General features: G+C 54.8%; 1 protein-coding gene across 4 annotated transcripts; it reads left to right on the top strand.

Annotated features, from left to right (window-relative positions):
• Nucleotides 1-5,918: 5,918 nt before the first annotated feature.
• Nucleotides 5,919-27,048, top strand: Pias4 (protein inhibitor of activated STAT 4). Of its 4 annotated transcripts, XM_021245016.2 has the most exons (13): nt 5,963-6,027; nt 9,324-9,473; nt 10,576-11,002; nt 22,114-22,198; nt 22,415-22,456; nt 22,665-22,755; nt 22,863-22,991; nt 23,075-23,180; nt 24,182-24,255; nt 24,472-24,632; nt 25,577-25,696; nt 26,076-26,206; nt 26,554-27,048. In XM_021245016.2, the coding sequence occupies exons 3-13, from the start codon at nt 10,579-10,581 to the stop codon at nt 26,820-26,822; spliced, it is 1,632 nt and encodes a 543-aa protein (XP_021100675.1). In that variant the 5' UTR covers nt 5,963-6,027; nt 9,324-9,473; nt 10,576-10,578; the 3' UTR covers nt 26,823-27,048. The 4 variants fall into 4 exon arrangements, with proteins under 4 accessions (XP_004865832.1, XP_004865836.1, XP_021100675.1 ...); XM_004865775.3 differs by lacking the exon at nt 9,324-9,473 and having other exon boundaries at nt 5,919-6,027; XM_087201668.1 differs by lacking the exon at nt 25,577-25,696 and having other exon boundaries at nt 5,968-6,027.
• Nucleotides 27,049-27,774: the final 726 nt, after the last annotated feature.

Consider the following 27,774-nt stretch of genomic DNA (forward strand, 5'->3'; position numbering starts at 1 on the left):
CTAGGCAATTTATTGACATACTCTGTCTAAAATTTAAAAAGAATGAAAAATAAACAAGAGCTGGGGATGTAGTGCAGTGCAAAGACCTTGGTTCAACCCCTAATACTGCCAAAAAGAAAGAAAGAAGAGAAAGAGAGAGAGAGAGGAACCATGGTCACTTTAAAGTGTATAAGTGGTGGGCCGGGGATTTAGCTCCGTGGTTCTGCCACCTGCCTTGCAAGCCCAAGGTCAAGTTCAATCCCCGGTTCCAAAAAATAAAATAAAGTGTATAAGTGGTGCCTCAGTTCAAGAACTTGATTCTTTCCACCATTCTAGTTACAAACTGAGTTGTACAAGAAGCAGATCAAATTTAATGGTTGGGTTCAATGTTGATCTTATGGGGAAATTTGATTCAGTACCCGTCCAGTTTGGTTTGCAACCAGAATTGTGGAGAGAATCTAGTTCATGAACCAAGGTACCACTGTAATTCCAAGCCAGGCATGGTGGTGCAGGCCTGTAACCCCAGCACTCCAGAGGCTGAGGAGGATCACTGAGAGTTCAAAGCCACCCTGGGATACATAGTGAGTTTGAGGGCAGGCTGAACTACAAAGTACGACCCTGTCTCAAAAAAAAGACTAAGTCTTGCTAAGTTGCCCAAGTTGGGCTTGAATTTGTGATCCTCCTGCCTCAGCCTCTCAGAATGCTGGGATGACAGGTGTGCACCACCGCACCTGGCTGAGCTGCACTTCTTTCTTCATGGCTGAGTGCAGTTCCAGTGTGTGGATGGGCCATGCAGTGTGTATCCATTCGTCTTCTGATGGGCACAAGGGTTGTTTCCACTCTTTTGGCTGTCATGGCTGATGTTGCAATGAATACAAGTGCACAAGTATTTGGTCCATGTTCTCAGTTCTCTTGGATACATATATCCAGAAGTGGAACTGCTGGGTTGCCAATGTTTCCTAGGTTGTAGATGTTTCTTTAGAAGCAATACATACCTGGAATAATAATTCTCTCAGATAAAAGTCCCAAGTGTGGTGGCATGAGTCTGTAAGTCCCAGGGACTTTAGGGGCTGAGGCAGAATTCTTTAAGGCCAGGAGTTTGTGGCCAATCTGGCCAATATAGTAAGATTGTCTTTTCTTGTTTGTTTATTTATTTTTTGTTTTTGTTTTTTGAGACAGGGTCTCATTACATAGCCCAGGCTGGGCTTCAACTTGCGGATCCTCTTCCAGAGTGCTGGGATCACAGGCATGGGGCCACCACGCCCAGCATTTTGTTTACCTTTTGGAAATACGGTCTCACTAACTTGCTAAGTTCCTCAAATTTGGGATCCTCTTGCCTCAAGCTCCCAGACAACAGGGGTTAAGTGTGTGCCATCAAACCCGACTTGAGACCCTGTCTCTTAAAACAAAATGAAACAATCCCCAGCTGATATAGCATCTGCCCCCCAAAGCTGCAAAGATCGAAGCTTCTTCCATCTTTTTGCTCCTCCCTCCTTCCCGTTTCAACCTCATCTTCAAGGGCCAAGACAGAGGCTTATCAGGTTCAACTCCCAGCTAGGAGTTACAAGGAAAGAGGAAACGAGGAAGGGCGGGTATGTACTCACAACCTCTCCCATTGGCCAGAATTCAGTCATGTAACCACACATGGCTGCAAAGGATGCTGGGAAATGTAGTCTTTATTGAAAGAGGCCATGTGCTCCATTTAAAATGGGAAGTTTGATAACTAAAGAATGCAGAATACAACTGTTGGGGGGCAATTAGACATCCTTGACACCTCATGAAACTGTTGGGACTCTGAGAGACTTGCCTCCATTCAAGACTTTGTAATTCAGGTTTTCAACTCACTAAAACATCCTGGGAAATACATGGAAATACTATCCCTCCCAAAGGGGAATGAACCTAGGACCTCATACATTTAAATTTAATAATTTTTGTGGGAGGGAGACGGGGTCTTGCTATATAGTTCAGGCTGACCTTGAACTCACTATGTAGCCCAGGCTGACCTCCAATTTACAGCAATCCTCCTGGCTCAGTCTCCCAGGTGCTGGGATTACAGGCACTGCCACCATGTTCCATTTAAATTTTAGTTCCATTTTTTTTGTAGTACTGGAGATTAAATCTAGGGCCTTCACATCGGGCTACATCCACAGCCTTTATTTATTTTTAATATTTATTTATTTATTTAGGTTTTCTGAGGCAGGGTCTCATTTTGTAGTTCAGGCTGGCCCTAAACTCACTATGTACCCATGGTGGCCTCAGTCTTACAGTGATCCTCCTCCCTCAGCCTCCCAAGTGCTGGAATTACAGGCTTCTGCCACCACGTCCAAGTTCTTTATTTATTTTCAAACAAGGTCTCACTATGTTGATAAATTGCCCAGGCTGGCCTTAAACTTGAGATCCTCGTGCCTCAGCCTCCTGAGTAACTGGGATTATTGGCATGCATTGGCTCTGTCACTGAGCTACACTCTGGACCCAAATGCAGGTTTTCTAAATCCCATACTTTTGTTCAAATGAGAAAGGGAACAAGGGAGGGGGGAATGGGAAGAGAAAGAAGGAACAAGGGAAAAATGAGAATAGAAGGAAAAATAGAAACAAAGCTTTTGTAAATAAGGAAAGAAAGAGGGGTTGAAGGGAGGGAAGGAGAATGGGAAAAAAAAGAAGCGAGATATATCACGTGCAGGTACAAATTCTCTATGATGAATGTAATCATTATGTATATCTAAAATGTAGTAATAAAAGAAAATAAAAATAAATCTCACATTTTTTTAGCTGGGTGTAGTGGCACATACCTGTAATCCCAGCACTGAGAAGGCTGAAGCAGGAGGATCACCATGAGTTCGAGGCCAGCCTGGACTACATAGTGAGACTCTATCTCAAAACAAAACAAATCCCACGTTTTTTAGCTGGAATTTTTCTGTACAGGAACTTTCACTTATCACTTAGGGCTATTTGATCCTGCAGACAGTCTGAGTGTAGGAGAAGCTGAACAAATGCTTAATTCTTTCCCTTGAAAAGCCTGCTTTGAGAGATAAGAGGTGGATGCCCTAGTTACCTCCAATTGGTCTGAAGCACTTTCCTTCTGCTGTCAGGCATCATTCTGAACTTGTGGGTTTTCATGCATGGAATGTTTGACTGCTTTCAGTCTTTTCACCATTCTTTGAAATCTGAGCTCCTCTATTTTTCCTTTATTACAGTGAGTCTAACAGCCCGGCCTGATGGTTCACACTTGTAATCCTAGCACTTGGGAGACTGAGGCAGGAGGATCCCATGAGTTCAAGACCAGCCTGGGCTACATAGTGAGTTCAAGGCCAGCCTGAACTACATAGTAAGACCTTGTCTCAAAAAAAAAAAAGTTGGGCTGGGGATTTAGCTCAGTGGTTCTGTCACCAGTCTCGAAAGCACAAGGTCCCGAGTTGATTCCCGGTACCAAAAAAATAAAGTTATTACCATGATTTTATGTACAGTATTAGTAAGAAAGAAGGCCCAGCACAGTGGCCAGTGAATGTAATCTAGATACTTGAGAGGCTGAGGCAGGAAGATGGCAAGTACAAGGCCAACCTAGGCAGCTTAGTAAGACCCTGTCTCAAAATAAAATAAAAAGGGCTGAGGTTTAGCTTAGTAGTAGCTCATTCATGAGCTCTTGGGTTCAATACCCAGTACCATAAAAGAAAAAAGAAAGAAAATATATACAGTTAGCTGTCCATATCTGTAGGGACCATCAAACAAAAGTATTTTTTTAAAACTCCAGGACTGGGGAGTGTGGCTCAGTGGTAAAGTGCTTGCCTACCATGCTCAAGGCCCTGGGTTCAAACTCTAGCACGACTTAAAAAAAAAAACTCCATCTGGGGCTGGGGGTGTAGGTCAGTGGCAGACCCAGTGCTGTGTGAGGGAGGATCTGGATTCAATCCTGGACATCAAAATAATAAAAATTTCCTCTGGATAGACTTTTTTCTTGCCATATTCTCTATGGCCTAACAATTATTATTATTATTATTATTTTTGGTACCGGGGATCGAACTTGGATCCTTCCGCTTGCAAGGCAGGCGGCAGAACTACTGAGCTAAATCCCCGGCCCCCAATTATTTTTTAAATTTTTATTTTTTTTGCCTAACAATTATTTACATAACATTTACACTGTATTAGGAAACATGTCATCTAGAGGTTTTTTGTGTTTTTTTGAGACAGGATCTCCTTGTGTAGTTCAGGCTGGTCTTGAACTCACTATGGAGCCCAGGCTGGCCTCGAACTCAAAGCAATCCCCTCCTGCCTCAGCTTCCCCACTTCTGGGAGGACAGGCGTGCACCACCACTGTTTTTTCATGGCTGGTCATGGTGGTCCACACCTGTCCTCCCAGCACAGGGGAGGCTGAGGCAGGAGGATCCTCCAGAGTTGGAGAGCAGCCTGGGCCACATAGTGAGTTCAAGGTCGGCCTGAACTGTATAGTGAGACCCTATCTCAAAAAAGAAAACCAAAACCAAAGCAAACCAATCCCTGTATTGCTTTCACGGGGCCTTACCCTCAGGATGTCATCTACCCCTCAGCAGCTTTCACTCATCCCGCCTCCAAACACCATCACCATGTAACTTTGGGGATTAACTTTCTTTCCAGCACATGAACTTCTATAGCATTATCTTTTTTTTTTTGTACTGGAGATTGAACTCGGGACCTTGCGGTTGCAAGGCAGGCGCTGGAACCACTGAGGTAAATCTCTGGCCCAAAGGTATCCATCTGTTTTATTTTTGTACCGGGGATCGAACTTGGGACCTTGCGCTTCTGAGGCCGGCGACAGAACCACTGAGCTAAATCCCTGGCCCCTATAACATTGTCTTTACATGCAACTTCAAAATTTTGTTATTTCATTCATCGTGACTTTTTTTTTTGGAGACAGAGTCTCACTACATAGCCCAAGTTGGCCTTGAACTCACAGCAATCCTCTTGGTTTAACCTCTTGAGCGCTGGGATTACAGGTTTGTACCACCATGCCCACCTTTACCGTGGATTATTTGCATTTTTATTTTAAAATATTCCCCAGGCACACTGAACATCTGTTTTCCCGGCCACTCCAGGAGACTGATGCAGGAAGATTGAGCCCAGGATTTCCAAACTAGCCTGGGGAACATAGTGACATGTCATCTCAAAAACAAAATCAAGATGTAAATAAAAATATTTCACTAACTTCTTGATTACTCAAATATTTTTGGCACTGCACTTTTTGGTTTTGTCACAAGAAAGTTTGCGCTCCGCTTCTGGTGGGTACTGGGGACCAGTGCACAGTTTTAGAGCGGGTGAGATCCCTATTAGCATAGATTTCCAGAGTTCACCGTAGGTGAGGAAGCAGGAATAGAGAGGCAGGATCGCCTGCGATAAGGAGAGCTGCCAGAGCTCCGGAGAGTCAGGGAGGCGGGGTCCCGCTTTTCCCCACCCGGGGCTGCCAGGGGCTGCCAGGGGCTGCGGATCCCGCGCCCCATGTGCGCGCCAGGACCCGGATGTGCAGCGCGCGGGTTGTCAGAACGGCCGAGGGTGCAAACGCCGCACTGTACGCGCTGGCGTTCCCTGCAGTTGAACAACCGTTTTTTCCTCCGCTGCCGCCGCTCCAGGCAGTCCGAGCAAGCACCTGGCGGCCGACGCGCGCAGGGAACCGCGACACCTGGCTGCATTGTTGCCGCCGTGGTTCCCGCCGCCCCCTCCCTTTAGCTCCCCAGACGCGACCCTAGCACCCGCCCCCACCTGTGCGGGGCTCGTGCCCCTTTAAGAGGACAGACACCGCCAGGGGTGGGCACGGTCGTAGCGTACTGAATTAGTGTAGTTGTGGTGGTGGGGGTCGGAATTTAGGGACTCTGATTGGCTAAAATCACGGACGGCGGGCGCTGGCGCGTGCGCAGTACAACACCGCGCGCGCCCGGGAAGGAGGAACGCGCGCCGGTGCTAATTGGCCCTGGCGGCGGCCCCGCCCACGAGTGGAGAGTGGTCACGTGACGCGACGGCTGGGGGCTCCCGGCGCGGGGGACGCTGGTGGCCAAGATGGCGGCGGAGCTGGTGGAGGCCAAAGTGAGTGAGCGGCGGCGGCGCCGGCCGGACCAGGCCGGGGCGGCTGGAGGACGGGGCGGGGCTCGGGCCGCGGGCCGAAGTCGGTGGCTTCCGCCCGGGGCCGCGCGAGGCGGCCCGCCCAAGGCTAGTCCTCCGGGTGCCCGGCCACGGCCCCGGGGCGCGGGGGGCGGGGAGGCCGGGGGCGGGGCCCCCCAAACCTCACCCGGGTCTCCGCGCCAGGGTCTGTGTCTGGCTGGAGCTAGAGATCCCCCCTCCCAGCGACTCTATAGGTTAGGGCCCGGGGACAGGGCCGCGCCTCCCGGCTGCAGGCACGATCCCTCCGGACAGCAGAACGGGCTGGTTTCGTCACGAGCGGGGTCCAAGCTCTGTCTGCGCCTTGCCGCCCTCGTGCAGCCGAGGACCGGTGTCTCGCTCTTGTCTCCTCTCCTTGCAGGCTGTCCTGGGGTCTGTGAGTCTCTGCTTGGACAGGTCCGCTGACCCCGGGATGACGTTCCCTGTTCCCTGCTACCACCCAGGTGCGTGCTCCAGGGTCTGAACCAGCCCAAACGGGGCGTTCTCTTGGGTCCCTGCTCCAGACTTACTTTGGAGTCTCCTCTTCAGCTCCTGCGTGGGTCCCAGGGACCCGCCCCCTCCTGACACTTGGGGCCACACGAGGTGCACCCCTTGCCTTCCCTGTGGACTGGAGCCTGACTCCCGTTCTAGATCAGAGGTCTTCTTAAGTTCCCCATCTCAGTCTCGCGACCAGGTCTCTGCCTTCTCTTGTCTTTCCTTTGGAAATAGCATCTCTGTTTTAGGAGGGCTCTCTGCCCCACACTCCAAGGAGCAGGTCCTGGCCTATATTGTACCTCCAGCCTTACTCCCCAGTGCTTCTACTAGTTGGGTTAGACTCTCATCTTTTCTCGTGCACCCAGCTCTGACTTCTGAGCTTCCCTTTTTCTGTCTCTTCTCACATACTGGTCCCCAACTACGACGTTTTATGGTGAGTCTCTTAAGTTCCCACTGCTGCTTTCTGATTCTTCAAGTCCAGGTTTCCTGTCCTGTGGACACTGCCCCTGTCATAGTTTGGGGCTCCAGTTCACTCTCTTGGGACTGAGCTCAGAGGGTCTCAAGGATGTGATCTCTCCTAAGTGCATCGCCCAAGTGGGGGTCCGGTGTCCTTGTCTTTGATCCGTTTTGCTTCAAAAGTCCATTCAGGTGCTGATCCTAAGAGCTTGGGGACCCCAGCCCCTTCTGGTCTTCGCTCTGTAAAGTCCTCACGATGTTTTCTCTGTATTGGCTCTTCCATCTTACACCACCCCCTTCTCCTTTGCCTGAATCAAAAGGCAGCCTGCCAGGCTCTGTGATTATAGGGTTTGCCCCCTCTCTGCTCTAGCTCCCACCCTCCCCAACTTGTCTGCTTCTCGCCAGGGTTCTGGGATATGATTCTACCCTGGAAGTGGAGGTCTGAGTTCTGCCAGCAGCTTTCAGGCTTCGAGTCCCTTGGAGGCTCCGGAACCCTGAAATGGAACCTATTATGGGGAATGGGTTGTGCCTCTGGACCACCCCTACTCTGGTGGAGGGAAGGGGCTTTGGCTATTCCCTTTTATGCCATGCAGGGCCTTGAAATATGATCTCATAGACTTCTCTTGACCCTCTGGTGGCTGAGGGCCCCCCTCCCATTAAATCAAGTTGACCCTTTTATCAGAGTCTCTAAACTGTGAGACCTCATTCTGGGAGGCAGGGTCTGCAGTGCAAATTCCCAGACCCAAGACCTTCTGTCTCCTCGAGCAGTCTTGTTACCACCTCAAATTGCCTTCAGTGTCATTGAAATGCCAACCTTTTGGGCCAGAGATTTAGCTCAGTGGTTCCACCGCCTGCCTCGAAAGCGCAAGGTCCCGAGTTTGATCCCTGGTACCAAAAAAGAAAAAAAAAAAAGAAATGTCCACCGTTTTTAAGGAGTTTTCTCTAGACTGTCATGAACAGGGAGATTTTGTCTTTTAGGGTATACCAGGGGCTAATCCAAGGGGAGAACATGGGGTGCTTCTTGGTAGATTGTGACTTCTGAGATCTTTCACTGGCAGCCCCTGCAGCAGGTTTGAGGATATGGTTTGCAGCCCCTGCACATGTATGTGTGTCCCTGACTTGGTTTCCCTTTGGTGCCCAGAGCCCGAGCCTAGAGGGAGCAAGGTGCAGCTGCTCTGCCCAGGCAGCTCTTTCCCCATGCAGGGTCTAAATAAGCCCAAGGTGCAGCTCAGCCCTAGAAGCTATAGGGGCCTGGCACAGTTTAGAAACACAAGTCTGACAGGTGGGCGTGCTCACAGCCAGGGCAGGAAGTGATCTGTGGGGCTCTGGAGCTTTCTCCTGCGTGTCTGTTTCCCCCCAGCACCTCCAGGCTCCAAGGGCAGGCTCCTGGGTGGCAGCAGCTGTGGAGAAATCCGAGTCTCGAGCATATGGCAGCAGGAGTGGTGCACTGTGGGCTGCTTGTGCACTCTGGATGTCCAACCTGAGTGGGTGATATCATGAGGGCCACTGAGCCCACCTGCCTTGGTGTGGTCAGCTCCTATCTCATAACACCTCCTTTCCTTGTGGGCTTGGGCCCTTTCCAGGAGAAGCATCTTGTCCCCAAGGCTGTTTATTCCTGCTCCAAGTAGGAAATCCAGGTGATGCATGGAAGCATCTTTCTTTCCAAGCATCCCCAGGCTGCCTAGGTCCCTGGGAGCCACTGTGCCGGTGGCTGGCAAAGGCCCTCCAGCCGCCTGCAGCTGGGTGAGTGGAAGGAAATGCCCTCAGCCCCACGACCACACAGCCAAACGCTGGCTCTGCTGTTTGTATCCAGGAGACTCTTGAGTCAGCTGCTGTCCCTCCTGGCCTCAGTTTCCTCAGCTTGTGTGTGAGGTTTGCGATACTAAAAGGTCTGCCAGTGTCTGGCACGTTGGAGACACTGCAGGGCCACTCTGTCTCAGACGCTTTGCAGACAGGGCTGGGCAGTTGGATTGTTTGTCTTGAGTATTTTGGGCTTGGGCAGCCCTGACGATTGGCCAGGGCCACCAAGGAGCTCTAACTCCAGCTCTTAGGGTTGTTTCTCCCTGAGGCCTCACTTGTAAGCAGCCAGGGGTGGAAACCCAGAGTCTCTTGGCACACAGACCACTGTAGATGCATGGTGGGGTCCCCAGCAGCTCCCACCCGGATGGTCTAATTGGGGTTTGGTGGTGTGTATGTTTCTGGGGCTGCTCTGGGCCCACACCACTGTCCACATGCACTGCGCCCTGTCCCATTCCCCCAAAGGCTTTTTCCCCACCAGGTTTTGTTCTTCCCAGGCCAGCTTCCGGTCAGCAGAGTTGACCCAGGACCAGGCTGGCCCATCGCTGGAGAACACTCGCTCTCTTGAGATCTTTCCCCAGCCCCAGACAGCCCCAGCTCACATGCTGTGCTCTGGTTTGCTTTGATTACCGGAGGGACCTGGTCAGGTAATCAGTGCCAGATCCTGGCGATCCACAGTTGTGGCTTTGCCACCAGCTCACTCCCCAGCCCGTGTGGGTGCTCAAGGCCTCAGATAAGCAGTTCTCAACCAGGGACACCCAGGGACTCTGGGTGATACCTGAGTACATTGGTGGTTGTCATACTGGGGACGCTTTTGGCGTAGTGCGGGTGGAGGTGGGGGACACCACTCAGTGCCCTACAGTGCCCGGGACACCTGCCACAGGGAATGACCCAGCATGGGACCCAGGGGCCGAGACCTTGCCTGAGATGCTTAGCAGATCCCAAGCCCAGCTTGGTGTTGGTGCTTGGTGGAGGCAGGAGTTAGAGAAGAAACAGACCCCTCCCCAATTTAGTCAGGCTGGGAGTTCTGAGCTTCCTGTCTTGTAGTTTACTCCACCTTGGTAGAGGTGTCTTAGGTATCCAAGTTAGAGTGGATCACACGTCCACCTCGCTTCCTGCCAGCTGGTTAGTATTAAGTAAACTGTGACTGATCACCTCTGTGGAAAGGAAGCGTGTTTGTGGCTCCGGATGGTTGAGAACTCCTTCCATCAGGTGCTCTACGTGGGTCACCTCACCTGGCACCTCCTCCATGCTGAGGAGGTGGAGAGTGTGATCCACTCCAGTGAAGAGATCCACAGTCAGGGAGGCTGCCATCGTGTGTCAGCTAGGAACTAGCAGAGGCACCTTACAAGTAGAGTGAGGTTTCTAGTGTCTTTGACTTGGTTTTGGCTTTTTGAGACAGGGTCTCATTATGTAGTCCCAGACTGGCCCTGTACTCACTGTGTAGCCCAGGGTGGCCTTCAACACTTGATGATCATCCTGCCTCAGCCTCCCAATTGTTGGGATGACAAGTGTGTACACCATGCCTGAGTTCCTGTTCCTGTCCTGGGGATCTTCAGGCTTGAAGATGGAAAGAGAGAACTTGAAATAGAAGAGGAGGTCAGGGGCACTTGTGCTGCATTGCAGATGCCCAGAAGAGTCGGGGGACCCCAGTCATGGGCAGGCCTCGAGCTGGATGCCCCGCCTCCCAGCCCTGATCACCTACCCGCCTGCCCTCTGAGTGGTGTGTATTTGCTTGCTCTTCCTCAGAACATGGTGATGAGCTTCCGGGTCTCCGACCTGCAGATGCTGCTGGGATTCGTGGGCCGCAGCAAGAGCGGGCTGAAGCATGAGCTGGTCACCAGGGCACTGCAGCTGGTGCAGTTCGACTGCAGCCCCGAGCTCTTTAAGAAGATCAAGGAGCTCTATGAGACTCGCTATGCGAAGAAGGGTGCCGAGCCCGGCCCGCAGCCACACCGGCCCCTGGACCCCCTCACCGTGCACTCGGCTTATGAGCGGGCCAGCGCTGTGCCCAGGACTCCCCTGTCAGGCCCCAATATTGACTACCCCGTGCTCTACGGGAAGTACCTGAACGGACTGGGACGTTTGCCTGCCAAGACACTCAAACCCGAGGTCCGCCTAGTGAAGCTGCCCTTCTTCAACATGCTGGACGAGCTGCTGAAGCCCACGGAGTTAGGTGAGTGTTGCCAACACTGCCACCGCCTGTACCACATCCCTGCCATGCAACCGGGGGCTGAGGACGATGGCCCAGGGACCACCTCTGATGTGGGTGATGCCCACTATGTGACCCAGCAGCTCTCAATGACAGGTTGTCAGTTGGCTTTCAGGTCCCAGAAGTCTGGAAGTCACCAGGGCTCTGTTTGTTTGTTTGTTTTGAGACAGGGTCTCACTGTGTAGTTTAGGCTAGCCTTGAACTCACTGTGTAGCTCAGACTGGCCTTGAACTCACTGTGTAGCTCAGACTGGCTTTGAACTCAGGGCTCAGCCTCAAGAGTGCTGGAATTACAGGTGTGCACCACCATGCCCAGCTTAGGGTGTTTTTGTTTTGAGATGGGGTCTGTGTTGCCTAAGTTGGACTCAAACAATCCTCCTGCCACAGCGTCTTTTTTTTTGGTACTGGGGATTGAATTTAGGACCTTGAACTTGTGAGGCAGGCGGGACCACTGAGCTAAATCCCTGGCCCTACAGCCGTTTTTTTTGTTTGTTTGTTTGTTTGTTTGTTTTGGTACCGGGGATCGAACTTGACACCTTGCGCTTGCGAGGCAGGCGCCAGAACCACTGAGCTAAATCCCCAGCCCCTACAGCCCTTTTTATAAGTAATCTTGGAGGTGCTACACTTTCACCTGGGCTGTGTCCCATGACACACACAGAGGCCTCCAGGGTAGCATGGGAGGGCAGCCTAGGGGCTGTCCTGGAGGCTGGCAGCCTCATGCTTAGTCCCTGTGGGACAGGGGTGAGAGATAGGGTCTGACCCTGCTTCCTTTTCTCAGATGTGTGTTGACAGGATGAGAAAGGTCTGGGCTCTATAGTGCCACTATTCACATGTTTTTATATCCTGAATGTTAATGGTGCTGTGTGCCAGCACCTTGTGTTGCCAGGCTCCTTGGTAGAGAGGGCATCTGGCCTCCAGGGTCCCCAGGGTGCCAATGCAGGGCCTGTGGAGAGGCCTGGTCCAGGCCCAGGTTCCCAGATGTTCTTGGAGACCTCCAGCCCGTGTCTCTCCTACTTCCTCCAGCACCCTCCCCAACCCACTCATGATAGGCACGGCCCCTGGCCTCCACAGTGTGCTCTCTAGCACCCCAGGGGAGGAGCCAGGTCTCCCACACCTGCCTGTGGCACCTGCTCTCCAGCCCTAGCTCTTCCTGAGTTGGCCCCTGCCTGCCGCAGCCCTTCCCCTGCTCACCCTCCTCGGGCTTGGTAGCTCAAACCCCTGCACCCCCTCTGCTGACCCAGCATTCTGTCTGGCCGCCCACAAGGCCCCGGGCCCCGCTCTGGCACACATGCAGTTCAGCACAGGCCAACTGGCCACCAGGCCCCATCCCCTGCCCTGGAGCAGGGAGGCCCTGCAGGCTGCATCCCTTCCTGCCCACCACCCTTGGACTTGGTGCAGCTGGGTGGGGCAACTGTGGTTGAAGGTGGGGCTGTAGGAGGTGGAGGAGGAAAAAGGGCACCAGTGGCTCTGCAGACCACAGAGGTCCTGCCCTCTGGTCTGAGCTCCACCCCAGTTTAAGTGGAGCCATTTGGGAGGCAGCTGGTACAACAGCACCTGTGGGGACTGAGACTCATCAGCCAGTTTTGGGCTGGCTTCCTGGGCCTCTCCTCCAGCCCCTGTGGGTGCTAGAAACCAACCCCCTGTAGTTCTCTGGGAGCCTTGGGGAGGAGCTGGATGGCTCAGGTCAAAGTGATGATTTGAGCGGTGACGTGATGTGATGTGACGGGGTGACTTTGAACTCTGGAGGTGGCCTGGCCTCCCTGCCTGTGTGGAGGGCTTCCTTCCTGCGGGGTGAGCAAGCTGCCTGTTCCACCCCGCCCCACAGTGCATCACTGTGTGAGCCCCCCCCCGGGGGGGGCCCCTTGTCACCTGATCTTTGGGAGAGCCTGCTCCCCTGTCTGCACCAGGAACACTGCTGTGGCAGAACAAAGAGGCCGAGCTGCCCTGCCTTCTCCCACCCCACTGACTGGGCACACGCCTGCCCTGCACCCCGGCGGCTTCTGCCCAGGTCCTTGGGGAATGTCTCCCTCAGCACGGGCTGGGTTCACTGAAGTTCTGGCACTGCGGTGCCACCTTCCCCCTGCCCTTCCTTCCCTGTGGTGAAATTGGTGGCACTGGTGCTACCTAGCTTTGCCAAATTCTCTTCCCCCTCAACTGGGCCTCAGCCCACCCACCAAAACAAGGGCCTCACGCTCAGGTCTGGTTCCCCAGAAGAGCTGAGGCCAACTCTAGGGCACAGACCCGGCCAGGCGGACAGGGGCCATAAATCACCCAGGGAATGCTGGGTTGGGGGAGGGGAGGGATCCTGCAGCTGGGGACCAGAGCCCAGACACAGCAAGAGTCCCAGGAGACTGGCAGCCCCTCCACCGGGGGCCAGGGCTGGTGCCCAGCGAGGTCAGGAGACTCACCCAAGGTCACACAGCACCCTGAACACGTGTCCTCTCAGCTTGAGCCCTTTCCCAGCAGACTGAAGCCTGCACCAATTGCTGGGGGTGGTCCAGGTTGGGGACCCCATTCCTTCTCCGTGTGAGGAGCTGGGGCTGGCTGGCCCAGGGCAGAAGGCCACTCTGACCTCAGTAGGACACGGTCACAGCAGCACTGGCCCATGTGTCTGGCAGCCTGAGGGTCCCAGGCTGAGAGGTGCGAGAGGAATTGCAGCTGGGAGCAGGACAGAAGCACTCTGCTGCAGGCCCCCAGCATCCTGTGGCACCACTCCTTATCCCCCACTACATGCAGAGTGAGTGGCTCCATTGCCAGGACATCCTCAAATGCCACCCAGTGGTGTACAGCACTGATGTCAGCCAAGAGGTCTGGAATCCTTTGTCCCTCATCAGCGGGTAGCCAGGCTGAGGGGTTCGGGAGGTTCGGGAGCAGATTGTTGTGTGTCTGCAAGGAGGTGAACTAGGAGGGCTCCTTGGAAGTGGTTGCATTTCATGAGACCTGAGGGGGCACAGCCATAAGCCAGGCAAAGAGGAGGGGGTGGGAGGTGTCCTGGGCAGAGGACTGGCAATGCAGGAGGGCTTGTTCCCAGGCTGAATGGAGGCTATTGTGACCCTCATGGATGTTGTGGGAGGAAGGGCAGCAGTGTGGAGACCAAAGGATGGTGGGCACAGGGACGAGGAGGGACCAGGCACCTCTGGGGCTGCAGAGTCAGTTCCTGTGAGCCCTTCCTGGGTTTTTTTTTGGCGGGGGGTGGCTACCAGGGATTGAACTTGGGTCGCAGGCGGCGAAACCACTGAGCTAAATCCCCAGGCCCCTTCCTATTTTTATTTTCTGTACTCCCCACCTCATATGGGGCTGAACCCAGAGCCTTCCCACTGAGCTACATCCCCTGCTGTTTTTTAAAATTTTGAGACAGTTTCACTAACTTGCTTAGTTGCCTAGGCTGAGCTTGAACTTGGAGTCATCCTGCCTCGGCCTCCCATAGCACTGGGGTGACAGGTGTGTGCCACCACATCCAACCTGGCATGTCTTTTGAGGGTGGAATTTTCCCTTCCCATCAGTGAAGAGCCTATGGGGGCCAGGGATTTAGCTCAGCAGCACTGCGCCTGCCTTGCAAGCGCAAGGTCCTGAGTTCAGTCCCCAGTACCAGAAAAAAAAAGTATGTAGGTGCAGAGGGGTCAGCTTCATGGCCAGGTATGGCTGGGTTCACATCCCCTCTGGTGTCAGGGTCCATCGTGTGGCTGGAGCATGGGCAGCTGCCTGGTGTCCTGTGTCACTGTCCCCAGCTCCTAAGTTACACTCTTTCCCAGGTCCCCACAGGGCTCTGCCCTAACCATTTCCCAGGCTGGCATGGGACTCCGGGTCCCCTCCTCAGAGTGGCCTCCCCAGTGGGCCCTGCCTCAGGACCCCATTTTCCCCTGTAGCCTTCTCCCAGTGCTGTGTCTCTCTCTCTGTTTTCTACACTGTTCAATGATTTGTATTCCCCAGTACCTGGGCCTAGTGGCTCATGGGGTACCGGGTAGGCTGTGTGCCAGAGCAGAGCACAGGCTGGAGCTGAGAAGCAGCCAGGGCCAGGAGGCGGGTGGGCCAAGGTCCCCTCTCCACCCATGATCCCCTCTCCACACATGATCCTGTTCCCTCCAGCAGCTCCCCACCCAGAAACAGCAAGTGCATAGGGGCCAGGGCAAGGCTGGATGGGCAACTCCCACCCTGCTGAGGGGAAGCCTGGGCTTTTCCTGCAGTCCCCACCTGGGGCTGGGGCCCATCATGGCCCTGGCTCTGCCTACCCTATCCCCCATCCCTTGGACCTCGACCCCATGCTGTCCAGGTTCAGGCCTGTGTACCGGAATGGAGGGGGACATGATCCTTGAGAAGGAGGGACCTCGGTCCTCCATGTCCTTTGACCACTGGAGCAGCAAGGCTCCCTTGGGCCTGAGGGTCAGGGAGCTATCACAGACAGGTTCCAGGCCCATGAGTTGGTGAACAGCCCTCTCTGATCAACTCTTAAAATTTCCTTGTGCTGGGGGTGGTGGTGCACGCCTGTAATCCCAGGACTTGGGAGGCTAAGGGAGGAGAATCACTGCAAGTTCGAGGCCAGCCTGGGCTACATAGTAAGTTCAAGGCCAGCTGGAACTACACAGGGAGACCCTGTCTACAAACAAACAAACATAATTTCCTTGTGAGCTGGGTGCGGTAGCACATACTAGAAATCCCAGAACTCTGGGAGGCTGAGGCAGGAGGATTGCAAGTTTGAGCCCAACCCGGGCGACTTAGTGACTTAGCCAGATCCTGTCTCAAAGTAGAAAATAAAAGGTTGAGGATGTAGCTCAGTGTAAAGGTCCTGGGTTCCATTCCAGTACTCCAAAAATATAAACAGACAAGCTCCTTGTATCTAGTTTTTACTTCAACTTTTATAAAATCACACATCCATCACAGAAAGTGCAAGTCACCGGCACAGAAGCCAGCCACAGCCAGCAGCCCAGCACAGGCCACAGGGTGGGGAGCTGTCCATGCCCTCTGCGGCGGGCATCTGCTAGACATTAAATATTCATTGGCAGCAGCATCTCCCAAGGCTGCCTGCCTCTGGGGTGGAGGCGATCTCTGCCTTCTCTTCCTGTCTGCTCGGGTTCAGGGTCTGGCTCAGGGCTGCCCACGTCCTCACTGCAGTCCTGGGGACTGCATTGTGTGCAGTCATAGCCTTGGCCTTCGCCTATGTTCTCTGCAGCCAGCTGAGCACTTCGCCCTGGTCCCAGCTATGTCCCAAGGGGCAACCCTGGTCCCCCCGAGGCCCCCTGGCCTCACAGGAACTCCAGGTGATGGCAGAAGTGGCTTTAGGTCCCTTGGTGTCCCAGCCTGGACCTGGCCTGCATCCCTGATCCTCGGTGCCTCTGGACACATCAGAAGGTGTGGGGAAGTGCGTTGCTCTTGAGGGATCTCAAAGTTTTAGACAAAAGACAGGCACTGGAGCAGGGTTTTGTTTTGTTCTGTTTCTTTCAGTACTGGGGATGGAACCCAGGGCCTTTACACTAATCTCCACCCCAGCCCTTTTTTATTTTTTATTTTGAGACAGGGGCTCCCTAAGTTGCCTAGGCTGGGCTCAAATTTGTGATCCTCCTGCCTTGGGCTGCTGGAGTGCCAGGATGACAGGCGTGCGCCACCACGCCCATCTGGGTTTGCGGTGTTTGAGTGAAGTGCTTAGGCAAGCCCCTCAGTGGCAGCATCTGCTCAAGGACACAGGGCCGTAAACGTCATTGGGCGCCGTTCTGCAGGGGATGGTGTGCAAAGGCCCTGAGACAGGATGCGCTTGGTGGCTGGGAAGCAGGGAGGAGGCTGCACACCCAGTGTGGACTGGGCCCCCAGATGAGTGTGGCCCTGAGGGGGTTGCTGGAGGCAGCTGATGGGCGTAAGGAGAGTGGGTGGACTGGGGGCGTTGGCCAGTGTCAGCTCCTAGAGTTCTGGGGAAGCCAGACTAGTAAGGGGGCCTGTGGTACTGGTAGAGAGGGGTCGTCCTAGTGGGGAGGCCCCAAATGCTGGAAAACAGAGCTGCAGGGATTTCCAGGGGACTGGGTGTTTGTGGGGACCAAGGCACGAGGGAGTTCTGTCCCCAAACAATTGGCAGGGTCCACCTGCCACCATGTTGGAGGCAGAGTTGGGGAGACCCCACAGCCCCTCCCGATGGCGCAGAGTGTCCACGTTGCAGCTGGGCCCCAGTGGCTCCTGGGGGAGCCATCAGAATGGGGCGACAGGCCCAGCACATGTCCCAGTATCCTCGCACCTTCCCTTCAGGAAGGAGCCTGTCGGGAAAGGACCGGTCCTTGGTACTCCATGACTGGGCTCTGGGGCTTCCTCACTGCATTTAAGCTCTGGGGCCTGCTGGGTGACTTCCTGCCACTTACTCGGTACCTCCCTTCCACCTTTGTCTGCCAGGAGACCCTGCTGGTGAGGTAGGGTGAGTTTTTTTGAGGGTGCTGGAGCTGGAACCCAAGCTCTGGAGCATGCTAAGCCAGTGCTCACCACCGAGTGGCACTTCTGGTTTGAGATTTGAAGGTAGGGTTTCAGTAAGTTGCCCAGGCTAGCCTTGAACTCACCATTCTTCTGTCTCAGCCTCCCTAGGACCTGGCATGATGGGTGCCCCACTGCACCCATGTAGAGTGGCACTTTGACCTCCTTCCCAGTCTCCACACCCAGCTCAGATGTCAGCTCCTGGGCAGCCACCCCTCCTCCCTGCCCCAGAATAATTGCTCCCTAGGTGCTGTGGGCAGATCTGGGCGTGCCTGCAGGTGGCCTGTGTGGGCCCTGCTGCCCAATTAGCCGGCCCTCCTGGGTGCCCCTGGGACCCTGCAGCCTGTTGGCACCAGGGACCAGCCAGGCTCCTGACAAACAAGTGGGAAGTAGATACTGTGGGGTGGCTGTCACTGAAGTCACCTCTTTCTGGGCCAAGCGGTAGACCTGGTAGTGGACCTTCTAGAACCAAGCCTTTGGGCATCCGAGGGGCAGGCCCAGCCTAGAGGCCCTTGGGCTAGGATCTAAATCCAGGCAACCCTAGCTGCTTTTATTCTTTTTAAATTATTTTTCAGTACTGGGGCTTAAACCCAGAGCCTTTGCCCTGACCTTTACCTTTAGCTCTTTATTATATTTTGAGACAAGATCTTGCTATATTGCTGTTATCCAGGCAGGGCTTAACAGTGTGATCCTCCTGCCTCAGCCTCCTAGAGTGCTGAGATTACAGGTATATATACCACCAGGCCCACCTCAGCCTTCACCACCCATTCTTTTTTTTTTTTTTTTTTGTATGGGGATATTGAACTCAGGACCTTGTGCTTTCAAGGCAGGCGTGGTGCCACTGAGCTATATCCCCGGCCCCAGCCCATTTTTGTAAACCAAGCATCATCAGTGCTGCTCGCCTTCTTGGGTGCTCTACCTGTGTGGTGGCTCCACAGGGCAGTCACCAGTCACCGCAGATGCGATGCCTGAAGAGGTGGTGTTTACCCAGGCCGTTTATGGGAGCCTTTCCATTCCAGTTTGGAAGGGTTTGTGGTGCACGTCGAGCCTCCATCTCTGCTGACCCCACAGAAGCAGTTACTGTGTGCCCCTGTGCCCTTCTGCCCACTGTGTTGCCTTCGGTGTCCAGGGTTCTGCAGCCAAGGAGTCAACCAGCTGGGGTTGAAGTATTTCTCCCCAGAATCGAGTCTGACTCCTTCCTGTCGCTGTGCGTGGACACGGCACAGGTAGCAGACTTTACCTGGGAATAGGTGGCTTAAGAGCTGGGGAGGAACTGTGTGCGCAGTCCCCTTTGATGGCGAGAACATGGGCACCTGCAAGTTTTGGTACCTGAGGGGTCCTGGGATCAGTCTCCACTGGTGCCCAGGATGCAGGACACTGGTACAAGCAGGTGTGGATTGACTTGTGCATGTGCACACACACCCCTTCCTTGTTCACGCCGTGTAGCACGCCACTTGTGTTTTCCACCTAACTGGAATCCCTGTAGACCCACTGCTTTTAGCTCCCTAACAGGGTTGGGTTTTTGCTTTTCTTTTCAGTGCTGACAATGGAGCCCAGAGCCTTTGCTCAGCAAGTCCTCGCCACTGAGGCACACCCCACTCCTTTTTTTTTTTTTCTGGTACTGGGGATCACACTCGGGACCTTGCGCTTGAGAGGCAGGTGGCAGAACCACTGAGCTAAATTCCTGGCCCCCCACTACTTTTTAAACTTTGAGACTTAGTCTCCCTAAGTTTCACAGGGTGGCCTTGAAACTGGGATTCTCTTGCCTCAGCCTCCTGAGTAGCTGGGGAGACAGGTGTGTGCCACCTCGTGCAGCTCGGCATGATGTTTTTAGGTTCTATCTGTATTGTGACTCTAGCACACTTGTTCTCCCATTTGAAGGCTGGGGATTACAGGCGTGTGCCACATGCTTAGCTGTACAGGCTTTGTGTACTGATATTCCCATTTATTTAAGGAATTTACACCTAGCGATGGAATTGGCAGCCTAAGGGGAGGTATCCATTGGGCTTTACAAGGCCATTTTCCAGAGTGGTTACACCATTCATAAGCCTCACCAGCAGGAGCTGCCAGTTGCTCTGTAACCTCACCAACACTTGAAGTTGTTACTTTTTTAGTTTTAGCCATTCTAGTGGCCACTTAGAGGTTTCTATATCAACCTTGAGCCAGCACAGTAGTGGAGTCCTGTCACCTCAAGTACCTGGGAGGCTGAGGCAGAGGACCTTAAGTTCTAGGCCAGTCTTGGCAATTTAAAAAAAAATTTTTTTTTGGAACCAGGGATCGAACTTGGACCTTGTGCTTGCGAGGCAGATGGCAGAACCACTGGGCTAAATCCCTGGCCCAGTTTTGGCAATTTAATAAAACTGTTTCAAAATTTAAAAAAATAAAGAGGGTGAGCTGGGCCTGGCGGCACACTCCTGTAATCCCAGCACTCGGGAGGCTGAGGCAAGAGGATCGCAGTGAGTTTGAGGCTAGCCTGGGCTGCATAGGGAGTTCAGGGCCAGCAAAGGGTTGGGCATGTTCCCCAGCATAATCTGGGTTCAATACCCAATATCAAAACAAAGTCGAAATAAAAACAAACTTGTATTCCTGGGACAAGTCTCAGGGATCTGGGATATTTGTTCTCTTTTTTTGTTTGTTTGTTTTTATTTTGTTTGAGACAGGATCTTGCTGTATAGATCAGGCTGGCCTTGAACTCACTATGTAGCCCAGGCTGAAGTCAAACTCTAGATGATCCTCCTGCTTTAGTCTTGAGAGTGCTGGGATTATAGACATGTGCCACCATGCCAGGCATTTGCTTCCATTTTTAAATTTTTTTTTGCACTGAGCTCCATCCCCAGGCCCCCCCTTTCATTCCTGGGGATCGAACTTAGGACTTTGTACTTGCAAGGAAGGCATGGCATCACTGAGCTAAATCCCCAGCCCTAGCCCTTTTTCATTTTGATGCAGGGTCTCACTAAGTTGCCCAGGTTGGCCTAGAACTTGTGATCCTCCTGCCACAGCCTCCCAGAGTGCTGGCATGACAGGCGTGTGCCACCTCGCCTGGTCACATTTTTTTTCCTGATGCATCTCTTCAGGTTTCAGCATCAGTCATGCTTGCTTCATAAAATGGATTGGCAGGAGTTCTCTCCTTGTGTTTTCTGAAAGAGTTTAGGTAAAACTTGTATGATGTGTTCCCTGTTTGCTAGAATTCACCGATCTGGACCTGTGGGTTTCTTTGTGGAGAGGTTCTAATTCTGAGTTGACTTTCCTTAATGGGTTAAGAGCTTCTCCAGCTTTTGGTGTCTTTCGGTGCCTGTCTGGGCGGTTGCATGTTTGGAAAAATTGGTCCTTTTCACTATGCTGTCAGATTGTTAATACTGAGGTCTCCCTCACATTCTACATTGAACTGAATCACTGTAGCGTCTGTGCGGTGGTCCCCATTCTGTTCCTTTTAGAAACAGTTTGTGTTGGGCCCGGGATTTAGCTCAGTGGTTCCAATGCCTGCCTCGCAAGCGCAAGGTCCTGAGTTCATTCCCCAGTACCAAAAAAAAAAAAAAATTCCAGAAACAGTTTGTGTCCATGCCATTGTTTCTGTTGTTCAGTCCAGCTACATGTTTTTCAAAGAGCTTTGGTTTTGTTTATTTTTGTCATTGTTTGGTTTACATTTTTAACTCTATTATTTCCTTCCTTCTGTGACTTTGCCTTTAATTTGCATTTCTTTTTCCAGCTTCTAAGGGAGGAACCCTAAACCATTCATCTGAAAATTTTTTATTTACTTACTATTTTATATAAGATCTTATTATGTATTATTGGGGGTTTTTTTGGTACCGAGAATCGAACTCTGGTCCTTGCGCTTGCAAGGCAGGCAGCGGAACCACTGAGCTAAATCCCTGGCCCCTCGCTATGTATTTATCGTGAGTTGGCCTTGAACTCACTACGTAGCCCAGGCTGGCCTTGAACTCGATGGGATCCTGCTTCAGCCTCCCAAGTGCTGAGATTACAGGCATGCACCCCATGCTTAGCTTTTCCTTTTTTACTCTAAGCATTGGAAGTGCAATATAATTTGCCCTCTGGCCCAATCACACAAGCATTGGGAAATTGTGTTTCCTGTTGTCTTCAGAGCATCTCCATCTTGCCCTTGGTTACAGCATCAGTTGTAATGGGGTGGGAAGGACCCAGGCAGGTAATGATTGTGTTCCCTTCCCTCCAAAAAGTCTCTGCAAACCTCAGCTTCCAGTAGGCTCCTTGTGATCTCTGCACCCAGTAGGGCTTTGTGATATGAGCGAGACCCTGTGTGGAATTTGGGGCAGCCTCTCCCTTTTGCTTCTGAGGCCCTGGACACACAGTCCTCCTCCCCTCCACTGGCCTGAGTGCCCAAGGCAGCTGAAGTGGCTGGTAGAGGGAGAGCCAGGCCCAGGACCTTTGCCACCCGAGGGAGAGGGAGTGCAAACGTCTCTTCCCCCTTTCTGTGCACCTGTGCTCCATGAGGGCCCTCGGTGGTAGCAGGCAGAATGTGTTCCTCAGAATCACAGGTCATGGAGAGTGGCCCCAGAGGAGAGGTCACCCTGGGGGGCCCTGTCTCCCTCCACTTCCTGTCAGTCCAAGGAAGGGCTGGCCAGGAAGCAGTGCAGCCCTGACCCTGTCCACCTTCAGTCCCACAGAATAATGAGAAGCTGCAGGAGAGTCCCTGTATCTTCGCGCTGACGCCCAGGCAGGTGGAGCTGATCCGGAACTCCAGGTGTGAGCAATCCCCCCCACCCCACCCACACACACACAGCTGCTCCCCTTCCGCACGTGGGGCAGACAGTGCCCCTCCTGTGTGTGGGCCCGAATGCCTGGCACCTTCCTAGAAGCCTGGGGCTGGGGTGAGGGGTCGGTGGGGCTCCCTGACTGCCCCAGCTGATGGTCGCTGTGCAGAGTGCCTGCCTCCCTGACCTCTGTTCTTCCCCCACAGAGAGCTGCAGCCGGGAGTCAAGGCCGTGCAGGTTGTGCTAAGGTAGGCCCAGGTGTGCCTGCGCCCCAGGGCACACCCTTGCCACTCTGTGCTGGTGACACAGTCCTTCCCTGTCCCCTGCCCTACACACTGCAGCTGCCTCTCCTGCTCTCTGCTGTGTGGGACACAAACCCTGGGCCCCATGTACTGCCCAGCCCCTTGTCCTGACCCCACCCCTGCTCCAGCCCTATGGTCCCCGTTGTCATTGCAGAATCTGTTACTCAGACACCAGCTGTCCTCAGGAGGACCAGTACCCGCCCAACATCGCCGTCAAGGTCAACCACAGCTACTGCTCAGTCCCGGTGAGGAGGCCAGGAGCCCTCGGGGGCATCGGCGGGGGTGGGGCGCTGTGAGGGGCGGGGCTGGAACCCTCGCTGGGGCAGCAGCTTGATCCGCTGGTCGCCTGCAGGGCTACTACCCTTCCAACAAGCCCGGAGTGGAGCCCAAGAGGCCCTGCCGCCCCATCAACCTCACCCACCTCATGTACCTGTCCTCGGCCACTAACCGAATCACCGTCACCTGGGGGAACTATGGCAAGGTGAGTGCGCCTGCTCGGCCCACCTCGGATGTCCCGCCCCCAACCCTGCACCCCGCCCCTCCTGACGCCCCACTCCCCCACAGAGCTACTCAGCAGCGCTGTACCTGGTGAGACAGCTGACCTCCGCTGAGCTGTTGCAGAGGCTGGAAACCATCGGTGTGAAGCACCCGGAGCTGTGCAAAGCGCTAGGTGAGCATGAGGCTGGGGTAGATGCCGCCAAGGGCACCGGCCTGTACCTTTGCTAGGTGTGACCGGGAGCTTCTGCCGGTGGGATCTGGTGGAGTGAGGGAGGGTGGATAGGGTGGTGGTGGGAGGTAGAAGAGTAAAGGATCTGGCTGGTTTTGTTCTTGTGTGTAGAGTATTTGAAAAAGCCAGAAGCTGCTGGGCCTGGGGGCACTCCCCTGTAATCTCAGAGCTCTGGGAAGCTGAGGCAGGAGGATCACTACAAATTCAAGGCCAACCTGAATTACATATCAAGACCCTGTACCAAAAAGCAAAAAACTAAGGGCTGGGGATTTAGCTCAGTGGTGCTGCCGCCTGCCTCGCAAGTGCAAGGTCCTGAGTTCGATCCCCAGTACCAAATAAAAAACCCCAGAGGGACCCATCCTGGCCCACAGCAGGTGGGGTGGCCTTCCAGTGTGCCACCATCCAGGCTGCCCTCAAATGCTCAGGCCGAGGTCTCTTCCTGTGGGGGGCCGTCTTGCGCAGAGCCTTCAGATGCCTTCATGAGCAGCCCCAAACCCAGGTGGCGTGTAGCAAACGCCACATCCCCCTGTCAGGGTGCAGATCTGTGTCTGAGGAGGCTGTAGAGCCCGGCTTTGGCAGTAGAGAGGCCATGGGGCCTGTTTCAGACAGGACAGCCAAGCTTTAGCCCCACTGGGTCTTTGAGAAAGTGCTTCGGTGGCAGAAGCAGCAGGGTCACACAGGGTTCTGTGGGTGACTTCGTGGTGCCTGATCTCTCTGGAAGAATCCTGTGGGCAGCAGAAGCCTGGCAGGGTGAAGAAGCCCATGTGGGCTGCCTGCTTCCGGGGCACCTCTGGCCCTGAGTTGTGCAGCTTGATTCCAGGCCTTTGTGTCAGGGAAGCTCCTGTTCTGGAGGGTGTGGGGTGCCCTGTGGACTACATGGCTGACTCCAAGGCTTGACCACCCAGTCCCTTTCCCTCTGACGCCACCCTGTCCCCTTGCCACAGTCAAGGAGAAGCTGCGTCTGGATCCTGACAGCGAGATTGCCACCACTGGTGTGCGGGTCTCTCTCATCTGCCCGGTGAGTGGGTGTGTGACATGTCCCCCTCCTGTCCCTCCACCAAGTCATGAAGGGTGGCTCTTCCTACCATCACGGGAGCACCACAGGGCAGGGCTGACCTTGGGTTTGTCCCCTTGATGTCCCATGGCAGTAAATGAAGACAGTAATGCAACAGGATGGAGTGGGAACAGGGCTGGATGCGGTGCCCTGGGCTCATTCCACTCCTTGTGCCCACAGCTGGTGAAGATGCGGCTCTCGGTGCCCTGCCGTGCGGAGACCTGCGCACACCTGCAGTGCTTCGATGCTGTGTTCTACCTGCAGATGAACGAGAAGAAGCCTACCTGGATGTGCCCGGTGTGTGACAAACCGGCCCCCTACGACCAGCTCATCATTGACGGGTGAGTCTCAGGCTGCACCACCTGGGCTGAGCCCCTGTTCTCCAGGCCCTTGTCCATGTGTGGACCCATGGCCATACGGCGTTAACAGTACTCGGCACAAAGGCCTGTTCCTCCCTGGGGGACTCATCAGAGCCTTTGCCATGCTGGCCATATCAGCCATGCAGCTAGGACCTCAGACCATCCCGGTGCCTCTGTGACGTACAGCTTGCAGACTCAGGTCATTCTCGAATAGGATGGGACCCAAGAACTCCCCTTCCATGCCACTCTGCTCTTCTGCAGAGAAAGGTGGAGAGACAGGTGCCTGGCCCACTTGTGGGTTCCATTCTGAGTGGCTCCGGCCTGTGGCCAACTTGTGAGGCCTCCCCTGCTGCAGAGGTTGCGGTGGGTCCTTGTTCCCCAAAAAGGTAACTGCCGTGGTGTTAGGTTTCAGGAAACTGAGCCCCGTAGTCTGCATCAACTGAGGAGGCTCCTGCCAGGCGCTGGTCACACCCCGTCCTGTCCCCAGAGCTACTGCTAGGCCTAGTGCAGGGCTGCCTTCTCAGCTTTCTTGTGGCGCCACACACCTGTGACGGGGCAGGCAGAAGGCCTTCGAACCCAGACCCCAGGGCCAAGCTCACTGTGGGATGTGCTTTGTTCCCCCAGTGGACTCCTCCTTCTGCTTGTCCATGTCACAGGATCGGGCCCTGAGTCCTCCTGCCTTCTTTTCACCTGCAGTGCTAGGCAAGTGCTCACTACTGAGTTGCACCCTCAGCTTCCCCACCTTACTGATGAAGAAACTGAGGCTTAGCACAGCCTGATGACTTGAACCCAGGGCTGGGCGGTGCTGAGCCCAGGTCCTCCCTGAAGGGCCCCAGCCACTGCTCCCACGGTTGGGCATGGGCAGGAGTGAGGCCCCCCCAGGACTGGGCACGTGGGCTGGGCCTGAATGGGTGCTCTGTTCCCAGCCTGGCAGCTGCGCCCCAAGCTGCCTTCCCCCCAGCCAGGAGCAGCTCGGACAGCTCCAGGCTGCCTGATCCAGGCCAGGTGGCTGCAGCCTTCTCTGGCCCTGGCTACCCAGGGCCCAGGTATGGCCCCGGAGGCTCCCTGGAGGAAGGTCCCTGGCTCAGACATTGCTGCACGGGCTCCACCACCTTGCCACACTGCCCGAGCTGGGTGATTGCCCAAATCCCCCCGGGATATCCCCCAACCCCACCCTCAGGAAACCCTTCTCTGTGGGATGGGATGTAGGATGTGGTCCTGGAGCTGGGTGGGCCAGCCTTGTGACCTCGGGACTGTGCCTCCCAGTCCAGGGCCTCTTTCCCCATCTGCAAACAGGATGTGCCAAGTAGGGGGTCTTGGGGCAGGAGGGGTGCCCTGAGGAGCAGAATGGTGAGCAGTGATGTGTGGGGTTCAGGATCGGGGTGAGGGCGCAGCCCTGTCAGCCACCTGCCTGCCTCGCCCCAGGCTCCTGTCCAAGATCCTGAGTGAGTGCGAGGACGCCGATGAGATCGAGTTCCTGGCTGATGGGTCGTGGTGCCCCATCCGTGCTGAGAAAGAGCGGAGCTGCAGCCCCCAGGGCCCCATCCTGGTGCTTGGTGAGTCCTGTGGCACCCAGGGACCCATCAGCCCAGGTCCTGCTGTTGGGCAGTTTCTTGCTTTTTTCAGTGCTGCAGATTGAACCCAGGGCCTTTGCATTGAGCTATACCCTGCCCTTTTTAAGTCTCTTTAAGTTGCCCAGGCTGGGCTTGAACTTGGGATCCTCTTGCTTCGCCCTCCTAGAATGCTGGGATGTCAGGCGCATGCTGCCACACACCTTTGTTGGGTGTTTCTATGCAAAGCCACTGTTGGGTAGTGCTAATCTCCACGTGCCACAAAGCCAGACTTGTTTGCTCTGAGTCGGCAGCGTCTTGAACACCTGTGTCCCTTTCCCTGTTGCCCACAGGCACCTCAGACACCAATGGGCTGGTGCCCACCCCCAACGTCAACGGCAGTGGTGGCATGGCGCTGGGCAGCACAGGTGTTGGGGTGGGCCTGGTGGGCAGCATGGAGAATGGGAAGCTGGGTGCCGACGTGGTGGACCTCACGCTGGACAGCTCATCATCGTCAGAGGAGGAGGAAGAGGAGGATGAGGAAGAGGAGGAGGAGGACGAAGAAGGCCCCCGGCCCAAGCGCCGCTGCCCCTTGCCCAAGGGCCTGGTGCCGGCCTGCTGACCTGGCTGCGGCCACCGCCCCCAGACACGACTTTCCTGGTGCTCCGTGCGGAGGGCGGTTGGCCTGGTGCCGGGGGGAGGGACTTGGCTTTTCTTCTCATTGTTCCGTTTGTTTCCACACCCCTGTCCCTGGCTCCTGCCTCTGGACCTCTGGACTCTCCTCTCCGGGGGATTAAAAAACAGTAAAATGACAAAAAAAAAAAAAAAAAGGAAAAAGAAAAATGAAACAGACAAAAAAACAAGATTTAAACTTTTAAAACAAGGCAAGCCACCCACACCGCAGCCGCACCCCAGCCAGAGCCCAGGTCCCCCGAGACAGCTGAACCCAGGGAGGGGCGGCAGGCAGGACCTGGGAAGCCACCACCATCCCCTCCCCACGACCATTCCAGCTGATGTCGAGGGACCCAGGTGGGGCTGGGGCCAGCTCCCCAGAGACCACCCTGCCTCTGTGGGCATCTGTTTCCCTTGCTCCTCTGCATTTTAGCTAAGAAGCCATGGAGTGGGTTGGGGGGGTGGCGGGGGGTGGGGAGGGGCCGGGGAGGGGTTCGCCACAGACATGTATTTTTTGAAAGTGCAATAACTTGGTATTTTGAAGACCCGGCGGCGGCCAGGACCTCCCCGGGGGAGGCAGGGGCCCCAGGTGCGGCACTGTGTGGCGTGTGGGGGTCTCCGTTTCCTAAGCCAGCTACCTCGGTAACTCCAATTCAGGTTAACTCCCTAGGAACAGCACCGATGTCCACGCCGGCCCCCGCCATCGGGGTCCCCAGGGCCCGCAGGATTTGGGGTGATTCCCCTCCCTTCTTCTCGCTCTTGGGTTTTTTTCCACGGGTACGAGGCTTCTCCTGGCGCCTCCCCCTCCCCACCCCGAGCCTCGAACTTCCAGCAGGACTGGCGGGGGCCACCCTCCAGCCTACCCGCCCTGTTCCTGGCACAGACCCAGCCAGGCCGGGGGC

Source organism: Heterocephalus glaber, unplaced genomic scaffold, assembly GCF_053883595.1.
Source record: "Heterocephalus glaber isolate CG9 unplaced genomic scaffold, H.glaber_assembly_v1.0 deba00001760, whole genome shotgun sequence".
NCBI classification, from domain to species: domain Eukaryota; kingdom Metazoa; phylum Chordata; class Mammalia; order Rodentia; family Bathyergidae; genus Heterocephalus; species Heterocephalus glaber.

Excerpts from the sequence above, each read along its gene's own strand:
- Pias4 (XM_004865775.3), top strand. The coding sequence starts at position 6,001 with ATGGCGGCGGAGCTGGTGGAGGCCAAA. Across the intron at positions 22,199-22,414 it reads GAGCTGATCCGGAACTCCAG|AGAGCTGCAGCCGGGAGTCA; the intron begins GTGTGAGCAATC and ends CTTCCCCCACAG. Across the intron at positions 22,756-22,862 it reads ACAGCTACTGCTCAGTCCCG|GGCTACTACCCTTCCAACAA; the intron begins GTGAGGAGGCCA and ends GGTCGCCTGCAG.